The sequence below is a fragment of the Nycticebus coucang genome, chromosome 14 (assembly GCF_027406575.1).
Source record: "Nycticebus coucang isolate mNycCou1 chromosome 14, mNycCou1.pri, whole genome shotgun sequence".
NCBI lineage: Eukaryota > Metazoa > Chordata > Mammalia > Primates > Lorisidae > Nycticebus > Nycticebus coucang.
Window position 1 is genome coordinate 57,614,422 of NC_069793.1, and position 22,443 is coordinate 57,636,864.

Here is a 22,443-nt window from a genome sequence, read left to right on the forward strand (position 1 = left end):
GCCTTTCCCGTTTGCAGTCTCAGTGCTGCTTTTATTTTATTTTTTTTTTCAGATTTAAAATACTGTATTTTATTTTATTTTTTTTAATTTTTTTATTAAATCATAACTGTATACAGTGATATGATTATGGGGCATCATACACTCACTTCATAAACCATTTGACACATTTTTATCACAGTGGTTAACATAGCCTTTCCGGCGTTATCTCAGTTACTGTGCCAAAACATTTACATTCTACATTTACCAAGTGGTGGGATCACATCAGTGCTGCTTTTACTTGCAGTTGCCGGCAGGATTAGGTTGATTGAACACATGAAACCACTTACCAGTTTTCCACTGTTTTTGTCCTCCTCTTGGGGTCCAGAAGTCCCTTGCTGACTCCTTGTATCCTCAAAGGGATGATTATAGGCAGATCCCACCAGCCAGAGATTCCTTGAGTCTTATCTCCCCAGACTCACCATGCCCAGTTGCAGGGAAGCTGTTACTCGGCCACCATCTTGGTCCACCCCCCTTTTTAATGTTTTTTATTTGAGATTTTGTTCATCATTTTAGTCATTGTCCTCCCCCTTTTTATCTTCTCTTTTTGAAATTTTAAACTGTTTCATTGTCTTTTGTATTCTATTTTTTATGAGAAGTCATCAGTTATTCTTTTTGACTATGAAATTGTTTTCTCTATCTGATTCAAAATGTTCTCTTTATGTCTGTTTTCTAGTAATTTACTATGATATACCATTCACATATATGTGTGTACATATATACACATACAGTATATATATATGTGTGCGTATGTATATGTGCATATGTATATATTATATGTATATGTAATGGTATATCATAGTAAATGGCTAGAAAACAGACATAAATAGAAAATTTTGGATCAGATAGAGAAAATAATTTCATACTCAATTATATATATGTGGGTGTGTATGTATACATGTATATGTGTATATATATTATAACAAAGTGGTCCATGTAATTGACCAGTGGTCAAAGTGGTCAGGTGATCAACATAGAAATTCCATTAAGTACATGTGGTGCATGTCTGGTCTATGAAAATTAGGTCAACTTAAGGTGTTCAAAGTAGGGAGGTGGTCAACTATTGTAATTGATTCTCATTTCTTTTATGTTTAACAGTCTGCTATGCCTACACTTTATATTTTTTATTTTACTCATGATCCATGTTCTAAATTTCATGTGTGATATTGTGTAAGTTTCCTTTTGGTTTAAACCCATTTCTGGGGAGCTAATGTGATCCTTTACAGGTGTCAAAAGGGTTGTTTTTTTTATTGCCAGTGTTCTTATGCTACTTGCTTTTCATCTGGAATCTCTTCTTTCAGTTTAAAACTAATAGTTTGTGATACACCTGTTATCCTCTGCTAGAATCCCTCCTGTGCAGTGAAAAGACGAAGAGCTCCCTAGATGGCTTTCTTGAATTCTGCTCCAGAAGATTTACCAGGCAGGAGTGGTACATGTACACTAACAGCCTGTAATGCACCTATTCTCATGGGTTACCTTGTTCTTCTGTGATTGTCACAGTCCAAGCTGGTTTGGGGGTTGGGGGGATAGTCATGCACCATGGTGGGTTTGTCTTCAGACTGCTGCTGGAAGTTCAGGGGTGAGAGGGAATAAGAGGGTATAGGAGTGTCCCTCTATAAAATGCAAGTGGTGTTGGAGTTTTCTCTGCATGGGTCTTCCTGTGGTGGTGATAGTGGCAGCTATATGAGGCTGTTCAGACAGTGGCCCAGGGTGCCAGGGTTGTGGGCATTTATTTCACCCAAGTCCAGTGGCTGTGGGGGCATATGGTAGAGGTCTCTCACCTGAGGAGGCTGTAGTGGCAAGGTGATATGTGGCAGAAGGGGTCACAGAAGTACATGGGGCCACAGTGGCATGGGGGCCTGCAGGAGCAATATGGTGCACAGCAGGCAAGGACACTCAGGTGCATGGCATGAAGGGTATAAGCATAACACAGAATAGAGCTGCAGAGGCACTAGTCAAAACAGCAGATGAGTTTCTGTTCATGCAGGTATGGTAGTGGCAGCAGCTGCAGTGCTACCCAAATGGTGGTAGCTGCAGCCCTATCCAGATTGCAGTGGCAGATGTTATGAGCTGCAGTCACATTCTGTGCTCAGATTCTCTGATAGAGGAGGCTTACAGCACCCAGTCAGGAGGAATGTAGATGCAACCACAATGGAGCCGACCCCTGTGTAGACAGGGCACTCTGGTGCTGAGAGCAATGAATGGCATCATTTGCAATGACCTGCGATCAAAAGCCGGCTGTGCCTGCTCTTTAGTGCATTACTGCAGCCTCCAAGAAGCTCCCTGGTCAGTCCAATGGCCAGCAGTGATGCAGAAGCCTCCTCACAGCTTAGGGTACAATAACTGTGGGGGCACTGTGGAGTCTCAGGGTTCTTTCCTCTCTCCCCTCCCTACTTATAAAGTGCCTACCCCAGGCACTTCCCTTCCTGCCTAGTGGTTCATCCTGCTCCCCCCACTTCACTTTAGATGTCTCCTGTAGCTTGTCTGATGATTCACAATGCTCTAAGACAATCCATTTATAGGTAAACAAGGTGAAGAGCTCTTTGCAACTTTTGATCCTCAAGAACATGTATAACAGCAATGAAAATTCATCAGAAAACAACTATTGATTTTTATTCTCCCCCATTCAACTCTGTTATACCTACTTCTGCCCTTTTATTTCCAGTCTTAGAAAATAAGATCTCCGTTCACCCAATTAGGCCATAAAATGTGGACTCATTCTTGTATCCTTTTTTCATGCTTGCTATTTTTCCTGGGGTGAAGGACGACATTCTATTTAGAATAATTCATGTAGAGGATGATAGGGTGACTGTAGCAGAACAGAAGTGGAAATTGGAAAGTAGCTATCTTTACAAAATAAACATCTTGTATATTTTGAAGATCCTTCCAATGCTTATATTATAAACACACACACACACACACACACACAGCTTTCACTCCCAAAGAACTGCTTGAAGCAATAAAAAACCAGTTATTACTTTTAGTGACTGTTATTCAGATGTGAAATCAAGAATTGAAGAACAAAAGAATTTGAGTGACTAACAATTCAGAATGAATTAGGAAATTATATTTGAATGGATTAGCCTTACCAAAAAACGTTTCTTTGGTTTGAATATAATTTATATATTATACAAGAGCAAAGAAAGATACCTTAGACATATTCATTCTCATAGTTACTTTATTTGAAGGTAGAGTAATTTCTCAGAATAATTTATTTTTTCTTCAAAACCTCAATCTGTAGATAGTGGAACCCACAGTAATAAAAGCTAAATTCTTAGTCCACCACAATGTTACACTTTATTCTTCATAACAATAAATCACCGATGTCCCATATGAATTATCTCAATGGACTATAATGAGTTTTACTAGAGTTGAGTCTAAACTTCCAAACTATAACAAACTAGACATAACACATGGATAAGAACTTCATAGTAACAACATAAACCAAAATCAGAAATTAACCATACATTTTAAAACATGTATGTGTGAAAGATATAAATAAACTTATAGAAGGACAAGAATGCTAATGTAGCACATCAAGCATAGTGGCATGCCAATGATCACTTTCTAGCTCTGCTACTTGCTGTGTAGGACATATTAAGCAAATTATATAAACTCTTGGATCTTTAGTTCCATTACTTTAAAAAGAGAATAATACCATATACTTCACAATAGCCTTGTATAATATTATGTGATGTTCATATAAACACCAAGCTTTGTTTATACAACAACTAGTTACTCAATAATTGAAAATTTCCTGGACATAAGTGACAAATCCTAATACATACATTTTTGTTAATCAGTAACAAATATTGTCTATTGATTCATACTTTAATGGTAGATAATTTTCATTATGCAGGAAAATTATGCATAATTTTCATTATGCAGGAAAATCACATTTATATGGTATTTGATCCACTTGGAATACATCCTTCTAAATTATATTATCTGTTCAGGGAAATTACATTCAATTTCCTCAGGGATTGAAACCTGCATGTACACAAAGTTGCTTAAAGGTGCATATCTGAAATATTCTCTGAGTTCTTAGGGGTTCAATTTTTTTTTATCCTTTTATTACACAATTCCAAAAAGGAATAACTACTGTTGGCTCTGATTTCAATTCCTAAAATGTTGACTGAAATAAATAATGTAGCTTGCTGAGAAACTCATTATGACTAATGAATAATCCAAGAAGAAGGCTTCAATGAGTAAAAACTCCCCAAATCCCATCAGGGAGAGTAAATTGCTTCTATCATGTCCCACAGCAACATTTTATTCACATTACTTGAGCAAGACTTGTAATTTTTTATTTTTATTTTTTAAATTTTTTCTGATTTTTTTTCTATTTATTTAAGGACTTGTAATTTTTTAAATCATTCTTTAAATAATTTGTAAAAACACTTATCTTTAAGATTTTATGGAAGAAATATGTCTGGGATTTGCTCAAAGACATTAAATGCTAGGTGGAAGAATACATGGAGGTGCAGATCCTGTATATTTTTTAATGTATATTTTAAATTACAATGATAAAATTATTTTAAAATGTCTTTTTTTATGAATTTACCTATTAAGGTATAACCATTATTTTTTTTCTTTTTTTTATTGTTGGGGATTCATTGAGGGTACAATAAGTCAGGTTACACTGATTGCAATTGTTAGGTAAAGTCCCTCTTGCAATCATGTCTTGCCCACAAAAACTGTGACACACACCAAGGCCCCACTCCCCTCCCTCCGTCCCTCTTTCTGCTTCCCCCCCCATAATCTTAATTGTCATTAATTGTCCTCATATCAAAATTGAGTACATAGGATTCATGCTTCTCCATTCTTGTGATGCTTTACTAAGAATAATGTCTTCCACTTCCATCCAGGTTAATACGAAGGATGTAAAGTTTCCATTTTTTTGAATGGCTGAATAGTATTCCATGATATACATATACCACAGTTTGTTAATCCATTCCTGGGTTGGTGGGCATTTAGGCTGTTTCCACATTTTGGCGATTGTAAATTGAGCTGCAATAAACAGTCTAGTACAAGTGTCCTTATGATAAAAGGATTTTTTTCCTTCTGGGTAGATGCCCAGTAATGGGATTGCAGGATCAAATGGGAGGCCTAGCTTGAGTGCTTTGAGGTTTCTCCATACTTCCTTCCAGAAAGGTTGTACTAGTTTGCAGTCCCACCAGCAGTGTAAAAGTGTTCCCTTCTCTCCACATCCACGCCAGCATCTGCAGTTTTGAGATTTTGTGATGTGGGCCTCTCACTGGGGTTAGATGATATCTCAGGGTTCTTTTGATTTGCATTTCTCTAATATATAGAGATGATGAACATTTTTTCATGTGTTTGTTAGCCATTCGTCTGTCATCTTTAGAGAAAGTTCTATTCATGTCTCTTGCCCATTGATATTGGCGATTGTAAATTGAGCTGCAATAAACAGTCTAGTACAAGTGTCCTTATGATAAAAGGATTTTTTTCCTTCTGGGTAGATGCCCAGTAATGGGATTGCAGGATCAAATGGGAGGCCTAGCTTGAGTGCTTTGAGATTGTTGGCTTTTTTCATGTGGATTAATTTGAGTTCTCTATAGATCCTAGTTATCAAGCTTTTGTCTGATTGAAAATATGCAAATATCCTTTCCCATTGTGTAGGTTGTCTCTTTGCTTTGGTTATTGTCTCCTTAGGTGTACGGAAGCTTTTCAGTTTAATGAAGTCCCATTTGTTTATTTTTGTTGTTGTTGCAAGTGCAATACTACCAGAAACTCTATGCAGAAATTTGACAATGTGAAGGAAATGGATCAATATTTGGAATCACACCCTCTCCCTAGACTTACCCAGGAAGAAATAGAGCTCCTGAACAGACCAATTTCAGCACTGAGATCAAAGAAGCAATAAAAAAGCTTCCAACCAAAAAATGCCCTGGTCCAGATGGCTTCACTCCAGAATTCTATCAAATCTTCAAGGAAGAGCTTATTCCTGTACTGCAGAAATTATTTCAAAAAATTGAGGAAGAAGGAATCTTCCCCAACACATTCTATGAAGCAAACATCAACCTGATACCAAAACCAGGAAAAGACCCAAACAAAAAGGAGAATTTCAGACCAATCTCACTCATGAATATAGATGCAAAAATTCTCAACAAAATCCTAGCCAATAGATTACAGTTTATCATCAAAAAAGTCATTCATCATGATCAAGTAGGCTTCATCCGAGGGATGCAAGGCTGGTTTAACATACGCAAGTCCATAAACGTTATCCACCATATTAACAGAGGTAAAAATAAAGATCACATGATCCTCTCAATAGATGCAGAAAAAGCATTTGATAAAATCCAGCATCCTTTTCTAATTAGAACACTGAAGAGTATAGGCAGGGGTGGCACATTTCTAAAACTGATTGAAGCTATCTATGACAAACCCACAGCCAATATTTTACTGAATGGAGTAAAACTGAAAGCTTTTCCTCTTAGAACTGGAACCAGACAAGGTTGTCCTGTGTCACCTTTACTATTCAACTTAGTGCTGGAAGTTCTAGCCAATACAATTAGGCAAGACAAGGAAATAAAGGGAATCCAAATGGGAGCAGAGGAGGTCAAACTCTCCCTCTTTGCTGACGACATGATCTTATACTTAGAGAACGCCAAAGACTCAACCACAAGACTCCTAGAAGTCATCAAAAAATACAGTAATGTTTCAGGATATAAAATCAACGTCCACAAGTCAGTAGCCTTTGTGTACACCAATAACAGTCAAGATGAGAAGCTGATTAAGGACACAACTCCCTTCACCATAGTTTCAAAGAAAATGAAATACCTAGGAATATACCTACGAAGGAGGTGAAGGACCTCTATAAAGAAAACTATGAAATCCTCAGAAAGGAAATAGCAGAGGATATTAATAAATGGAAGAACATACCATGCTCATGGACGGGAAGAATCAACATTGTTAAAATGTCTATACTTCCCAAAGCAATCTACATATTCAATGCCATTCCTATCAAAATACCAACATCGTACTTTCAAGATTTGGAAGATTTGGAAAAAGTGATTCTGCTTTTTGTATGGAAGCGGAAAAAACCCCGTATAGCTAAGGCAGTTCTTTGTAACAAAAATAAAGCTGGGGGCATCAGCATACCAGATTTTAGTCTGTACTACAAAGCTATAGTGGTCAAGACAGCATGGTACTGGCACAGAAACAGAGACATAGACACTTGGAATCCAATTGAAAACCAAGAAATGAAACTAACATCTTACAACCTCCTAATCTTCGATAAACCAAACAAGAATATAGCTTGGGGGAAAGACTCCCTATTCAATAAATGGTGTTGGGAGAACTGGATTTCTACACGTAAAAGACTGAAACTGGACCCACACCTTTCCCCACTCACAAAAATTGATTCAAGATGGATAAAGGACTTAAATTTAAGGCATGAAACAATAAAAATCCTCCAAGAAAGCATAGGAAAAACACTGGAAGATATTGGCCTGGGGAAAGACTTCATAAAATGTCTTAATATGTAAAAATGTCATGCGAGAATATTCTTTACATAATTGTATTTACTACCATGTGCATTGAGTGTGTCTGAATATCCACTGAGTTTAATATATTACCTTCAAATGATGCAATATTATGGAACTATTAAAAGAATGAGGTTGATATACATGTATTCTACAAAATATTAGAAACAAATAGAAAGTTACAGAAAATATAAATGATGTATTCTGTTTTTGAACCAAAACCTATTTTTGTATTAAACAATAGCAAGATTTTTATATTGCTATTATTTCAAAATTATTATTTTAATTCCCATGGTCTCTAACTAGTTCTCTTTCATTCCTACCTGTTGTTTGTGTGTTTGTTTGTTTGTTTGTTTGTTTTGGAGACATAGTCTCGCTCTATACCCTTGGTAGAATGCCATGGCATCATAGCTCACATCAACCTCAAACTTTTGGGCTAAATTGATCCTCTTCCCTCTGCCTGCCAAGTAACTGGGACAACAGGCACCTGCCACAACACCTGGCTAGTTTTTCTAGTTTTAGAAGAGATGGGGTGTCACTCTTGCTCAGGCTGGTCTTGAACTCCTGAGCTCAAGCAATCCACCCACCTCAGCATCACAAAGTTCTAGGATTACAGGCTGAGTTACCATGCCTGATTTCATTCCTACCTGTACTTGTTGTATGGCATTTGTTTTTGTTTCAAGAACTCATGCAATCTCCCTTATTTCATTAAAAATTTTAATTATACCTATTATTATTTATACTATTAATAGTTTTTTCCTTGAGTATAAGTTCTTTCATCTTATTTCTCTTTCATGAATTATTTCTCAAGTGTTGTATGACTATTAGTTTTGAGCTGATCTTGGCTGCTGATCTATTCTACTTTGTTACCCACAGCCTTTGCTTGTAGGAGAAAATACACAAGCAACAATGTTCCTTATAGATGGTGGCTAGGGCTGGAGAAAGTCAGGACCTGCAGTCAAGGATGTGTGCTATCATGTGGTCTTCTGCACTTAACTTCTGTCCTCTAGAGCACTGGTTAGGCCTGGAAAACACACTCCTGTCATTGGTGCTAGGTGATTAACAGGAGATGTGATAGAAGAGCTTATAAAATAGTCTAGCTTCTCCCACTAAAACACCACAACTAAACCATCTGTTGGTTGTCGTCATGTTTTTTCAGCTTCTGAAACATTTGTTAGTGAGCATGTCTGGTGTTCTGCTCTCCAAAAAATGTTTTTTGACTTTTTTAAAATATTTTTCTTTCTTCTGATTGCAATCCCTCTGAGTTTTCTTAGATACTTCTCATTGTTTTTGGAAAACAAAGCATTTATTATTTAATATATATGTTTATGTATATGTGCATATGTGTGTTTCTATAATGGGTTTGCTGTTAGTTTGTATATATGATAAAATAATAAGATAATATATATAATGCATCAACACTACATATAATTTCTTAGGTTTTTTGTAGTATTGAGTGTTATTACATATGTTCTGTTTTCTTAAACCTGAAGCTTTTTACATGCTAATGTATCATATATTTAAATACAATTACATAATTCTAAAGAAAAGGCATTGAGGGTGGAGGCAAGATGGCTGACTGGAGCCACTTTTCCACAGAATCTCCTGTTTAGAAGGAGAGTTAAAGGACAGAAGTTTGACAAGTAAGCCAATGGTTTAGCGCTGAGCCAAGAAGATTGCACAACAACCCTGCTGAGGCAAGCTGCAACCCCAAGAAAATGAACAATAGGTACAAAATCCATCGCCAAGCAGAAGGGAGTCCCATCCCCCATGAGAATGGCTCACAGTATACTCTATACAAATAAGCCAGCAGAGTTCAGATCCCCTTCTATTTTATCCCACAGGAGAGACCCTCTAAAAACCAGAACTCCTTCCCTAGAGAGGACTTATGAATGTGCCATGGCACTCTCCTGCCAGGCATAAAATTGTATAAAACTATATATTCTCTACTTGCAATTCTGAACTCCCAGCACTCCCCTCCACTCTCACCTCAAGGTCTGAAGACCTATCCCCCATGAAGTCCAGACTCCTGGGCATTTTCTTGAGATATGTAGACAGGGCATGGGCTGTCCTTGTTCTATGCTGATTCTGCTGCATGGGAGTAAGGAGAATATGGTGAACTGAAGGAACCATACAGGAGAGGGAGAGGCAGTACCCTGTAGCACAGAGCAGCAGCACAAACAGCAGTAAGAATAGGGCTCACACCCCTAGAGATATGTTGAAGAGACACTCCCTGCCTCTGTAGGCAATCAGAGGAATCCAGGCACCTTCTTTGGTGGCAGTCACTGGAAAAACAGATATGGGACTGAAACAAAGGCCCCATGAGTAAAGGGTATGCCTGAGGTGGTACCTGCCAGAGTGGAGAGGAATGGGGACAGAGACTAGTGCACATGCAGAGACAGCATACTCCCAGGGCAGGGCTGAGCCAGAAGGACTGCTTTAGTGAGCCTAAGAAGCACCCAGCCCTCAGGGGAACATAGCTGAGACAAAGGCAAGTGGGAGCTGAGAGCCGAGTGTGAGCAGTAACCACGCTCACCCCAACACAGCCTGCAGACCAGACAGACATGCCAGCTCCAGGCAGCAGCACAGACTGGGGTTGAGTCACAGTTTCTGTGAACTCAAATGGTGACTGGTCCACAGGGGAATAAAGCAGGGACATAAAAGAATTCTTCAAAACTGTTCTGTTCTGTCAGGAACATCAATCAAGGGCAGGGCAGCAACTGAGTGAATCACCCCAACATCCATTAAACAACTGACATTGTTGGGGCTCATCTCCCCCTGCCGGATAGTGGCTGAGAGCAGTGGCCTGGCTGAAAAGACACAGATCTCCCTGTGACACGGGCAGGCACAAACTCCTGGAGCATCTGCTCAGTGAAGGGAACTAGGTCACAGCCCTGAGAGGTTACCAGTGACTGGTTGTGACAGAGGTGCAAGGTGGCAAAGAAGGCACAAACCTTCCCAAACTAATTCATTTTGTGGGTAAGTCCGTCCGACTCCACAAACCACCAGAGTGACTCATACATAAGCTGGCAGCAGACCCCTGCCATCTAGGTGCTGGAGACCTTTTGATCTCTCCCACTTGAGACCAGTGCTGACTGGAACAATTTATTTGGACCTCTTGAACTGGGCCAATCACCCAAGGACTATCCAAAGTGGTACCCTGGGTGTGTGGATGTGACAAGGTTTAATTTTTCCTTTTCTAATTGTTGCCCATGGGAGGCCAGGTGACTTAATTGCTGGTATTTCTCCACAGCTGAGACTTCAACCCAGAGTAACTGATTCAATAGGATAGGACAGAAACCAGCTGAAAATAAGACAGAGCCACTTAGCCCCACCACACCAAGCAGGTGCCCAGAATCTCAGGCCATACCACTGTATGGGTGTTTTGCAAAGCTCTAGGGGAAAAGATGCAGACACCAGTCCCAGTTCTTGGTCAAAGAGCTGGTTAATCACTACTCCAGTATCTACCAACTCAACTTCACCTTATCTGCTCATCTAGCCAACGGTGTAAAATAATCATGGGTGGAATCAGCAGAAAAACTCCAGCAACATGAATAATCAGAGTAGATCAACTCCCCCAAGGAACAACAAGGCAGACACACCAGAACATCCCATTCATAAGCAAATGGGTGAGATATCAGAATTGAATTCAGAATTTGGACTGCAAATCAGATTAATAAAATGGAGGTAAAGTTGGAATTAGAAAATCAAGGAGCATTGTCTCAAGAATTCAATCAATTCAAAGATAAAAATCACCAAAGATTTTGACACATTGAGACAAAAATTTGCAGCCCTCAACGATCTGTGAAATACAGTAGAATCCCTCAGTAACAGAATGGAGCAGCCAGAAGAAATGATTTCTGACATTGAAGACAAAGCTTTTGAACACTCCCAAACTCTAAAAGAGGAAAAGAAGTGGAGAGCAAAAATAGATCATTCTGTCAGAGAGCTCTGTGATACTTTGAAGAAAATTAATACCTTACAGGAATTCATGAAGGTGAAGAGGTGGCTTCGAAAGGCACAGAGGTTCTTCTTCATTATCTCATGAAGGACCTTCCAGACATGCCAAGAGATTCAGAAATTCAGATAGCAGACAGTTCTGAAACCCCAGCATGATTCAACCCAAATAAGACACCTCCTAAGTACAATGTTATTAACTTCACCAAAGTTAAAATGAAGGAGAAAATTCTGCAAGCAGACAGACATAAAAAGCCATAACCTACAAGGGAAATTAATATTAGAATGAATGCAGATCTCTCTGCTGAAACTTTTTAAGATAGAAGAGGGTAGTCATTGACTTTTAATCTCCTAAACCAAAATAACATTCAACCGAGGATCCTGTATCCAGTGAAATTGAATTTCATTTATGATGGAAAAATTAGATACTTTAATGACGTCCACATGTTGAAGAAATTTGCCATAACTAAATCGGCTCTCCAGGATATTCCCAGACCTATCCTTTATAATGACCAGTGCAATCTTCCACCACAAAAGTAAACTCACTCAAAACTTTTTTTTTTTTTCATTTTTTTATTAAATCATAAGTGTATACAATGATATGATTATGGGGCATCATACACTCACTTCATAAACCATTTGACACATTTTTATCACAGTGGTTAACATAGCCTTTCCGGCGTTATCTCAGTTACTGTGCCAAAACATTTATATTCTACATTTACCAAGTTTCGCAAATACCCCTGTAATATGCACCACAGGTGTGATCCCACCGATTCCCCTCCCTCTACCCACCCCCCCCTTTCCCACTTCCCCCTATTGTTAAGTTGTAGCTGGGTTATAGCTTTCATGTGAGAGTCCCAAATTAGTTTCATAGTAGGGCTGTGTACATTGGGTATTTTTTCTTCCATTCTTGGGATACTTTACTAAGAAGAATATGTTCCAGCTCCATCCATGTAAACATGAAAGAGGTAAAGTCTCCATCTTTCTTTAAGGCTGCATAGTATTCCATGGTATACATATACCACAATTTATTAATCCATTCGTGGATCGATGGGCACTTCGGCTTTTTCCATGACTTAGCAATTATGAATTGGGCTGCAATAAACATTCTGGTACAAATATCTTTGTTATGTTGTGATTTTTGGTCTTCTGGGTATATGCCCAGCAGAGGAATTACAGGATTGAATGGCAGATCTATTTTTAGATCTCTGAGTGTTCTCCATATATCCCTCCAAAAGGAATGTATTAATTTGCATTCCCACCAGCAGTGCAGAAGTGTTCCCTTTTCTCCGCATCCACGCCAACATCTCTGGTCTTGAGATTTTGTGATATAGGCTAGTCTCATTGGAGTTAGATGATATCTCAAAGTAGTTTTGATTTGCATTTCTCTGATGATTAAAGATGATGAGCATTTTTTCATATGTCTGAAGGCCGTGCGCCTGTCTTCTTCAGAGAAGTTTCTCTTCAAATCCCTTGCCCAGCCTGCGATGGGATCCCTTGTTTTTTTCTTGCTGATGCGTTTGAGTTCTCTGTGGATTCTGGTTATTAAACCTTTGTCAGAGTTATACCCTGCAAATATCTTCTCCCATTCTGAGGGCTGTCTGCTTGCTCTGCTTACTGTGTTCTTAGCTGTGCAGAAGCTTTTTAGTTTGATCAAGTCCCAGTAGTGTATTTTTGAAGCTGCTTCAATTGCCCGGGGGGTTCTCCTCATGAAATACTCACCCAGACCAATTTCTTCAAGGGTTTTCCCTGCATTCTCCTCTAGTATTTTTATAGTTTCATGTCTTAAGTTTAAATCTTTAATCCAATGAGAGTCTATCTTAGTTAATGGTGAAAGGTGTGGGTCCAATTTCAGTCTTCTGCAGGTTGCCAGCCAGTTCACCCAGCACCATTTGTTAAATAGGGAATCTTTTCCCCACTGAATGTTTTTAATTGGCTTGTCAAAAATCAAATAGCGGTAAGTAGCTGGATTCATCTCTTGGTTCTCTATTCTATTCCAGATATCTACTTCTCTGTTTTTGTGCCAATACCATGCTGTTTTGATCACTACACTCAAAACTTTTGATCAAATTCCAAATTCCACAGTGGCGAAAGGATTAAAAATGTACACAGGACTTTCCAAAAACTTGATACCCAAAATACTACCAGACTTATCAATATTTACAATTAATGTGAATCACTTAAATTGCCCTTTAAGAGGCACAGGTTGGCTGACTGGATACAAAAACTCAGGCTAGATATCTTCTGCATGAAAGAATCTCATCTCAACTTAAAAGATAAATGTATTTTCAGGGCGAAGGGATTGTAATCTATATTTTGGACAAATGGAAATCAGAAAAAAAGCAGGTGTTGGGCAGTGCCTGTGGCTCAAGGAGTAGGGTGCTGGTCCCATATGCCAGAGGTGGCGGGTTCAAACTTAGCCCTGGCCAAAAACCAAAAAAAAAAAAAAGAAAAGAAAAGAAAAAAAGCAGGTGTTGCAATTTTATTCACAGATAAAATAGGCTTTAAACTAACAAAAGTAAAGGATAAAGATGTTCACTTCATATTTGTTAAGGATAACACTCAACATGATGAGATTTCAATTATTAACATTTATGCACCCAACAAGAATTTGCCTCAATTTATAAGAGCGACTCTAACAGACATAAGCAACTTGATTTCCTCCAGCTCGATAATAGTCGTACATTTTGACACTCCCTTGGCAGTGTTTGACAGATTTTCCAAAAAGAAGCTAAACAAAGAAATTCTACACTTAAACATAACCAGTCAACAATTATTATTTTTTTTCTTTTTTTTTTTTTTTTTACTGTTGGGGATTCATTGAGGGTACAATAAGCCAGGTTACACTGATTGCAATTGTTAGGTAAAGTCCCTCTTGCAATCATGTCTTGCCCCACAAAAGTGTGACACACACCAAGGCCCAACCCCCACTCCCTCCATCCCTCTTTCTGCTTTTCCTCCCCCCTCCGTAACCTTAATTGTCATTAATTGTCCTCATATCAAAATTGAGTACATAGGATTCATGCTTCTCCATTCTTGTGATGCTTTACTAAGAATAATGTCTTCCACTTCCATCCAGGTTAATACAAAGGATGCAAAGTCTCCATTTTTTTTAATAGCTGAATAACATTCCAGGGCTTGTTAGTCCATTCCTGGGTTGGTGGGCATTTAGGCTGTTTCCACATTTTGGCGATTGTAAATTGAGCTGCAATAAACAGTCCAGTACAAGTGTCCTTATGATAAAAGGATTTTTTTCCTTCTGGGTAGATGCCCAGTAATGGGATTGCAGGATCAAATGGGAGGTCTAGCTTGAGTGCTTTGAGGTTTCTCCATACTTCCTTCCAGAAAGGTTGTACTAGTTTGCAGTCCCACCAGCAGTGTAAAAGTGTTCCCTTCTCTGCACATCCATGCCAGCATCCGCAGTTTTGAGATTTTGTGATGTGGGCCATTCTCACTGGGGTTAGATGATATCTCAGGGTTGTTTTGATTTGCATTTCTCTAATATATAGAGAGGATGAACATTTTTTCATGTGTTTGTTAGCCATTCATCTGTCATCTTTAGAGAAAGTTCTATTCATGTTTCTTGCCCATTGATATATGGGATTGCTGGTTTTTTTCATGTGGATTAATTTTAGTTCTCTATAGATCCTAGTAATCAAGCTTTTGTCTGATTGAAAATATGCAAATATCCTTTCCCATTGTGTAGGTTGTCTCTTTGCTTTGGTTATTGTCTCCTTAGCTGTACAGAAGCTTTTCAGTTTAATGAAGTCCCATTTGTTTATTTTTGTTGTTGTTGCGATTGCCATGGCCGTCTTCTTCATGAAGTCTTTCCCCAGGCCAACATCTTCCAGTGTTTTTCCTATGCTTTCTTTGAGGATTTTTATTGTTTCATGCCTTAAATTTAAGTCCTTTATCCATCTTGAATCAATTTTTGTGAGTGGGGAAAGGTGTGGGTCCAGTTTCAATCTTTTACATGTAGACATCCAGTTCTCCCAACACCATTTATTGAATAGCGAGTCTTTTCCCCAAGGTATGTTCTTGTTTGGTTTATCAAAGATTAGGTGGTTGTAAGATGTTAGTTTCATTTCTTGGTTTTCAATTTATTCCAAGTGTCTATGTCTCTATTTTTGTGCCAGTACCATGCTGTCTTGACCACTATGGCTTTGTAGTACAGACTAAAATCTGGTATGCTGATGCCCCAGCTTTATTTTTATTACTAAGAACTGCCTTAGCTGTACAGGGTTTTTTCCGATTCCATACAAAATGCAGAATCATTTTCTCCAAATCTTGAAAGTACGATATTGGTATTTTGATAGGAATGGCATTGAATATGTAGATTGCTTTGGGAAGTATAGACATTTTAACAATGTTGATTCTTCCCATCCATGAGCATGGTATGTTCTTCCATTTGTTAATATCCTCTGCTATTTTCTTTCTCCATTCAACAATTATATTTGACAGATATCTACACAACATTTCATCGTAACAAAGTTGAATATGCATTCTTCTTATCAGCCTATGGAACATACTCCAGAATTGATCACATCTTAGGTCACAAGTATACCTCAGAAAATTTAAAAGAATAGAAATTATTCCTTGCATCTTCTCGGACCATCACAGATTAAAAGTTGAACTCCATAACAACAGGAATCTGCATACTCACACAAAAACACAGAAATTAAATAACCTTGTGCCGAATAATAGCTGGGTCATAGACAAGATTAAAAAGGACATTACCAAATTCTTGGAAGAAAAGGACAATAAAGAAATGAATTATCAGAACCTCTGGGATATCACAAAGGCAGTCCTAAAGAGGGAAATTTATAGTACTGTAATTCTTCCTAAAAAAAAAAAAAAAAAAAATGGAAAGAGAGGAAGTTAACAGTTTAATGGGACATCTCAAGAAACTGGGAAAGGAACAACATTCTGATCCCAAACCCAGCAGAAGAAAAGATATAACCAAAATTAGAGCAGAATTAAATGAATTTGAAAACAAAAGGATTATACAACAAATCAATAAATCAAAAAGTTGGTTTTTTGAAAATGTCAATAAAGTAGATAAACCTTTGGGTACCCCTACCAGGAAAAAAAGTAAAATCTCTAATCTCATCAATCAGAAACGACGATGATGAAATAACAACAGACTCCTCAGAAATTCAAAAAATCCTTAATGAATATTACAAGAAACTCTATTCTCAGAAATATGAAAATCTGAAAGAAACAGGCCAGTACATGGAAGCATGCCACCTTCCTAGACTTAGCCAGAATGAAGTTGAAATGTTGAACAGGCCTGTATGAAGTTCTGAAATAGCATTAACCATACAAAATTTCCCTTAAAAAAGCCCAGGACCATATGGCTTCACATTAGAATTCTACCAAACCTTTAAAGACGAACCAGTACCTATATTACTCAACCTTTTTCAAAATACAGAAAAAGAAGGAATACTACCCAACACATTCTCTGAAGCAATCACCTTGATTCCCAAATCAGGAAAAGATAGAACAAGAAAAGAAAATTATAGACCAATATCACTAATGAATATTGATGCAAAATATTCAACAAGATCCTAGTAAACAGAATCCAGCAACACATCAAACAAATTGAATACCATGATCAAATGGGTTTTATCCCAGGCTCAAGGCTTGTTCAATATATGTAAATCTATAAGTATAATTCGGCACATAAACAAATTAAAAAAACAAAGACCATATGATTCTCTCGATTGATGCAGAAAAAGCTTTGGATAATAGCCAGCATCCTTTCATGTTCAGAACACTTAAGAAAAGGGGTATAGAAGAAACATTTCTTAAACTGATAGAGGCCATCTACAGCAAACCCACAGCCAATACCATATTGAATGGAGTTAAACTGAAAACATTTCTACTCAGATCAGGACCCACGCAAGGTTGCCCATTGTCTCCTCTGCTTTTGAAGACTGTAATGAAAGTCTTAGTCATCACAATCAGGCAAGAAAAGGCAATCAAGGGTACCTATATAGGGTCAGAGGAGATCAAACTTTCACTCTTCACAGATGATATGATTCTATATCTGGAAAACACCAGGGATTCTACTACAAAACTCAGAAGTGATCATGGAATACAGCAGCTTCTCAGGTTACAAAATCAACACTCATAACTCTGCAGCCTTAATAAATGAATAATAGTCATTCTGAAAGAACAGTCAAGGACTCTATTCCGTTCACAGTAGTGCCAAATAAGATGAAATATTTGGGAGTTGACCTAATAAAGGGTGTGAAAGATCTCTATAAAAAAGAACTTTGAAACTTTAAGAAAAGAAATAGCTAAAGATATTAACAAATGGAAAAACAAACCATGCTCATGGCTGAGAAGAATCAACATTGTTAAAATGCCCATACTACCCAAAGCAATATATAATTTTAATGCAATCCCAATTAAAGCTCCACTGTCGTACTTTAAAGAGCTCAAAAAAATAATACTTCGTTTTATATGGAATCAGAAAAAACCTCGAATAGCCAAGACATTACTCAGAAATTAAAACAAAGCAAGAGGAATCACACTACCAGCCCTCAGACTATACCGTAAATTGATAGTGATCAAAACAGCATGGTACTGGCACAAAAATAGAGCTGTAGATGTATGGAACAGAATAGAGAACCAAGAGATGAACCCAGTTACTTATTATTTGATCTTTGACAAGCCAATTAAAAACATTCAAGGGGGAAAGGATTCCTTATTTAACAAATGGTGCTGGGTGAACTACCTAGTTACCTATGGAAGACTGAAACTGGACCCATGCCTTTCACCATTAACTAAGATAGACTCTCACTACATTAAAGATTTCAGCTTAAGACATGAAACTATAGAAATACTAGAAGAAAGTGCAGGGGGAATACTTGAAGGAATCAACCTGGGATAATATTTTATGAGGAAGACCCCCCTAGGTAATTGAAGCAACACCAAAAATACATTACTGGGATCTCATCAAACTAAAAAGCTTCTGCACAGCCAAGAACACAGTAAGTAAAGCAAGCAGACAGCCCTCTGAATGGGAGAAGATATTTGCAGGTTATGTCTCTGACAAAGGTTTAATAATCAGAATTCACAGAGAACTCAAATGTATTAGCAAGAAAAGAACAAGTGATCCCATCTCAGGGTGAGCAAGGGACTTGAAGAGAAACTTTTCTGAAGAACACAGGCACACGGCCTACAGACATATGAAAAAATGCTCATCATCCTTAATCATCAGAGAATGCAAATCAAAACTACTCCAGTAAGATTAGCCCACATCACAAAATCCCAAGACCAGAGATCTTGGCATGGATGTGGAGAAAAAGGGAACACTTCTACACTGCTGGTGGGAATACAAACTAATATGTTCCTTTTGGAAAGATGTTTGGAGAACACTTAGGAATCAAAATAGACATGACATTCAATCCTACAATTCCTCTTCTAGGTATATATCCAGAAGATCAAAAAACACATTATAACAAAGATATTTGCACCAGAATGTTTATTGCATCCCAGTTCATAATTTCTAAGTCACGAAAGAAACCCAAGTGCCCATCCACCCATGAATGGATTAATAAATTGTAGTATATGTACACCATGAAATATTATGCAGTCTTAAAGAAAGATGGAGACTTTACCTCTTTCATATTTACATGGATGGAGTTCAAACATATTCTTCTTAACAAAGTATCTCAAGAATGGAAGAAAAATTATCCAATGTACTCATCCCTACTATGAAACAATTTATAGCATTCATATGAAAGCTATAACCCAGTTATAGCCCAATAATATGGGGAAGGGGGAGAGAGAAGGTAAGGGAGAGGGGAGAGGAGGTGGCGGGGGTTAATTGGTGGGACTACAACTACAGTGCATCTTACAAGGGTACATGTGAAATTTACTAAACGTAGAATATAAATATCTTAACACAATAACTAAGAAAATGCAGTGAAGGCCATGCTAACCAGTTTGATGAAAATATTTCAAATTGTATATAAAACCAGCACATTGTACCTGATGATTGCACTAATGTACACAGCTGTGATTTAATGAAAGAAAGAAAGAAAGAAAGAAAGAAAGAAAGAAAGAAAGAAAGAAAGAAAGAAAGAAAGAAAGAAAGAAAGAAAGAAAGAAAGAAAGAAAGAAAGAAAGAAAGAGAAAGAAAGAAGGAAAGAAAGAAAGAAGGAAAGAAAGAAAATCAAGCATTGAAAGAGAAATACTAAACTGGTAATACAATTTTCCCTCCACAGGAGTTGATTTTTAATTGCTTGATTAGAAATGCAGAGATATATATTAATACTTTATAAATATCTATGTAAAATAAACATGTATATATAAAAGTTTCTTCATGTCTGCTCAGTCTTTTCACTTATCCCTAAATTTTGCTAACTTAAATTATAACTGAGCATGAAATAATTCATATATTTTTTTTAAATTATTATAAAATTCTGCATAAGTTTATATCAAAATCAATTTTCATCTATGTCATTTGTCATTCATTTGCACGGTTTTGTTTTTTCTCATTCTTTTTAGTCATGTCTTTCAACAGTTTTTCTATTAGTCAAAACATGCTAAAACAATATAGCTTTTATCAGAATAACACTCTTTCCAATAAGACACATGTACTTAGTAAATACATCATATATTCAATGGAGATGAATATATTTGGTCTTTAATTAGCATCTTGGAACGCATCATATACTCAATGGAGATGAATATATGATGCGTTCCAAGATGCTAATTAAAGACCAAATATGTTTCAAAGTACTAGAAAACAACCAAAGCAATAAGGCTCTGAGGCGCCAATATCTTGGTAAAAGAGAAAAACAAATTGAAGTGAACTTGAGAGTCTCTTGTCACATTTCTTCTCAAAGCATTTGTTCATAAGTAAGTAGCTTAATCAGTACAAAGCCACAAAAGGAGCAGACTTTCTCACCAAGGAGGTGATGGTGGATGACAGACTAGTCACGACGCAGATCTGGGACACAGCAGGACAGGAAAGTTTCCAGTCTCTTGGCGTGGCCTTCTACAGAGAGGCAGACTGCTGCGTTCTGGTATTTGACGTGACTGCCCCCAACACATTCAAAACCCTGGATATCTGGAGAGATGAGTTTCTGATCCAAGCCAGTCCCCGGGATCCTGAAAACTTTCCCTTTGTTGTGTTGGTAAACAAGATTGACCTCGAAAACAGACAAGTGGCCACAAAACGGGCACAAGCCTGGTGCTACAGCAAAAACAACATTCCCTACTTCGAGACCAGTGCCAAGGAGGCCATCAACATGGAGCAGGCGTTTCAGAGGATTGCACGGAACGCACTTAAACAGGAAACAGAGGTGGAGCTGTACAATGAGTTCCCCGAACCTATCAAACTGGGCAAGAACGGCCGGGCCAAGGCCTCAGCAGAAAGCTGCAGTTGCTGAAGGGGCAGAGAGCAGAGCACAGAGTCCTTCCCAAACAGAGAATACACTTAGGCCTTCAACACAAGCCCCTCTCCTCTTTTAAACAAAACGTAAAGTGATCTCTCACATCCAGCTGCCAAAAGAAACCCCACCAAACACAGTCTCACCCCACACATCTCTCATACACACACACACACACACACACGCATCTGACGTAAGCAAACTCCAGCTTGTGCTGTGATGGCTGCTTGGGGTCTGCCCACACACTACATGAGCCCTGTGTGTGGCAGCAGCACGGGCCTGCTGTAGAAACCGTTCTGATGTGGAGTCGGCATTGGAAGCTTATTCTTTTTGTCCACTGGAGAGAGAGAGAGAGAGAGAGAGAGAGAACTGTTTACAGTTAATCTGTGTCTAATTAGTTATCTGATTTTTTTAAGGTCTTGTGGTCTTTTTACCCTCTCCCACACCCCTACCTCAAAGGCTGCTCCTTGAGAAGGCTGGTGCCCCCAGCTTCTTTACAGGCTCACGCCCAGTCTGGTCAGGCTGAGTTTTGTATGTATCTGTTAATGCTTGTTACTTTTAACTAATCAGATCTTTTTACAGTATCCATGTATTATGTAATGCTTCTTAGAAAAGAATCTTATACTACATGTTAATATACGCAACCAATTCAAAATGTATAAATTAGTGTAAGAAATTCTTGGATTATGTGTTGAAGTCCTGTAATGCAGGCGTGTAAGATAGAGGGTTGAACCCTGTCTGGATTGCAGAGTGTTAGTAACCCAGAATTGGAAATCCCGCTAGCAGCAGTATTCTGTACAGTAGACACGAGAATTATGTATGCCTTTGATCAAAGAATTAAGAGCCAAAAAGCTTTTCATCTCTCCAGGGGGAAATTTCTGTCTAGTTCCCTTCTGTGTCTAAATTTTCCAAAAGGTTGATTGGCATAATACAGTGCTGTGTGCAATGGATAAATGGCTGTAATTTCAGAAATTAAAAAAAAGAGAGAGAGGAGAGCAAGATGGCTGCCGAGTAACAGCTTCCTTGCATCTGGGCACCATGAGTCGGGGGAGATAGGAAACCAGGCATTTCGGGCTGGTGGGATCTGCCTATCATCACCCCTGCGAGGATACAGAGAGTCAGCGAGAGACTTCTGGACCCCAAGAGGAGGGCTAAAACAGTGGAAAAACGGCAAGTGGTCGAGTGTGTTCAATCCGTCTAAACCCACTGCCAACTGTAAGTTCAGTAGCAGCCAGACTGCAAACCAGAAAGGCCTTACCTGTAAACTGTTTTGGTGTCTTTGGACTTGGCACTCAGTTGAGCTGCCTTGGGGAGAGCCTGAGTGGGAATGCGGAGAACTTTGGCCATTGTCTAGGGCCCCAGTCCGAGCCGCTGAGCCAGAAGGAGCTAATAGTGTTTGGCTGTGGGCCACAGGGAGCCATTGTGAGCGATCTGCCCTGGCAAGCTCCGCCCTCAGGGTTGCAGAGCTACAATTGGGTAGGAGCTGGTAACCCAGCACTGAGTAGCCTAAGGGTGGGGTCTGAGCCACCTTGCAG

The 22,443-nt window shown here is 38.4% G+C and overlaps 1 protein-coding gene across 1 annotated transcript in view; it reads left to right on the forward strand.

The window, feature by feature from the left end:
- The window catches only part of LOC128564411 (ovochymase-2-like), a 59,017-nt gene extending 37,437 nt beyond the window's left edge, over window positions 1-21,580 (forward strand). Inside the window, 1 exon segment of the mRNA XM_053559894.1 lies at window positions 20,384-21,580. Coding sequence (XP_053415869.1) covers window positions 20,384-20,908 — 525 coding nt within the window. The 3' untranslated portion in view covers window positions 20,909-21,580.
- Window positions 21,581-22,443: the final 863 nt, after the last annotated feature.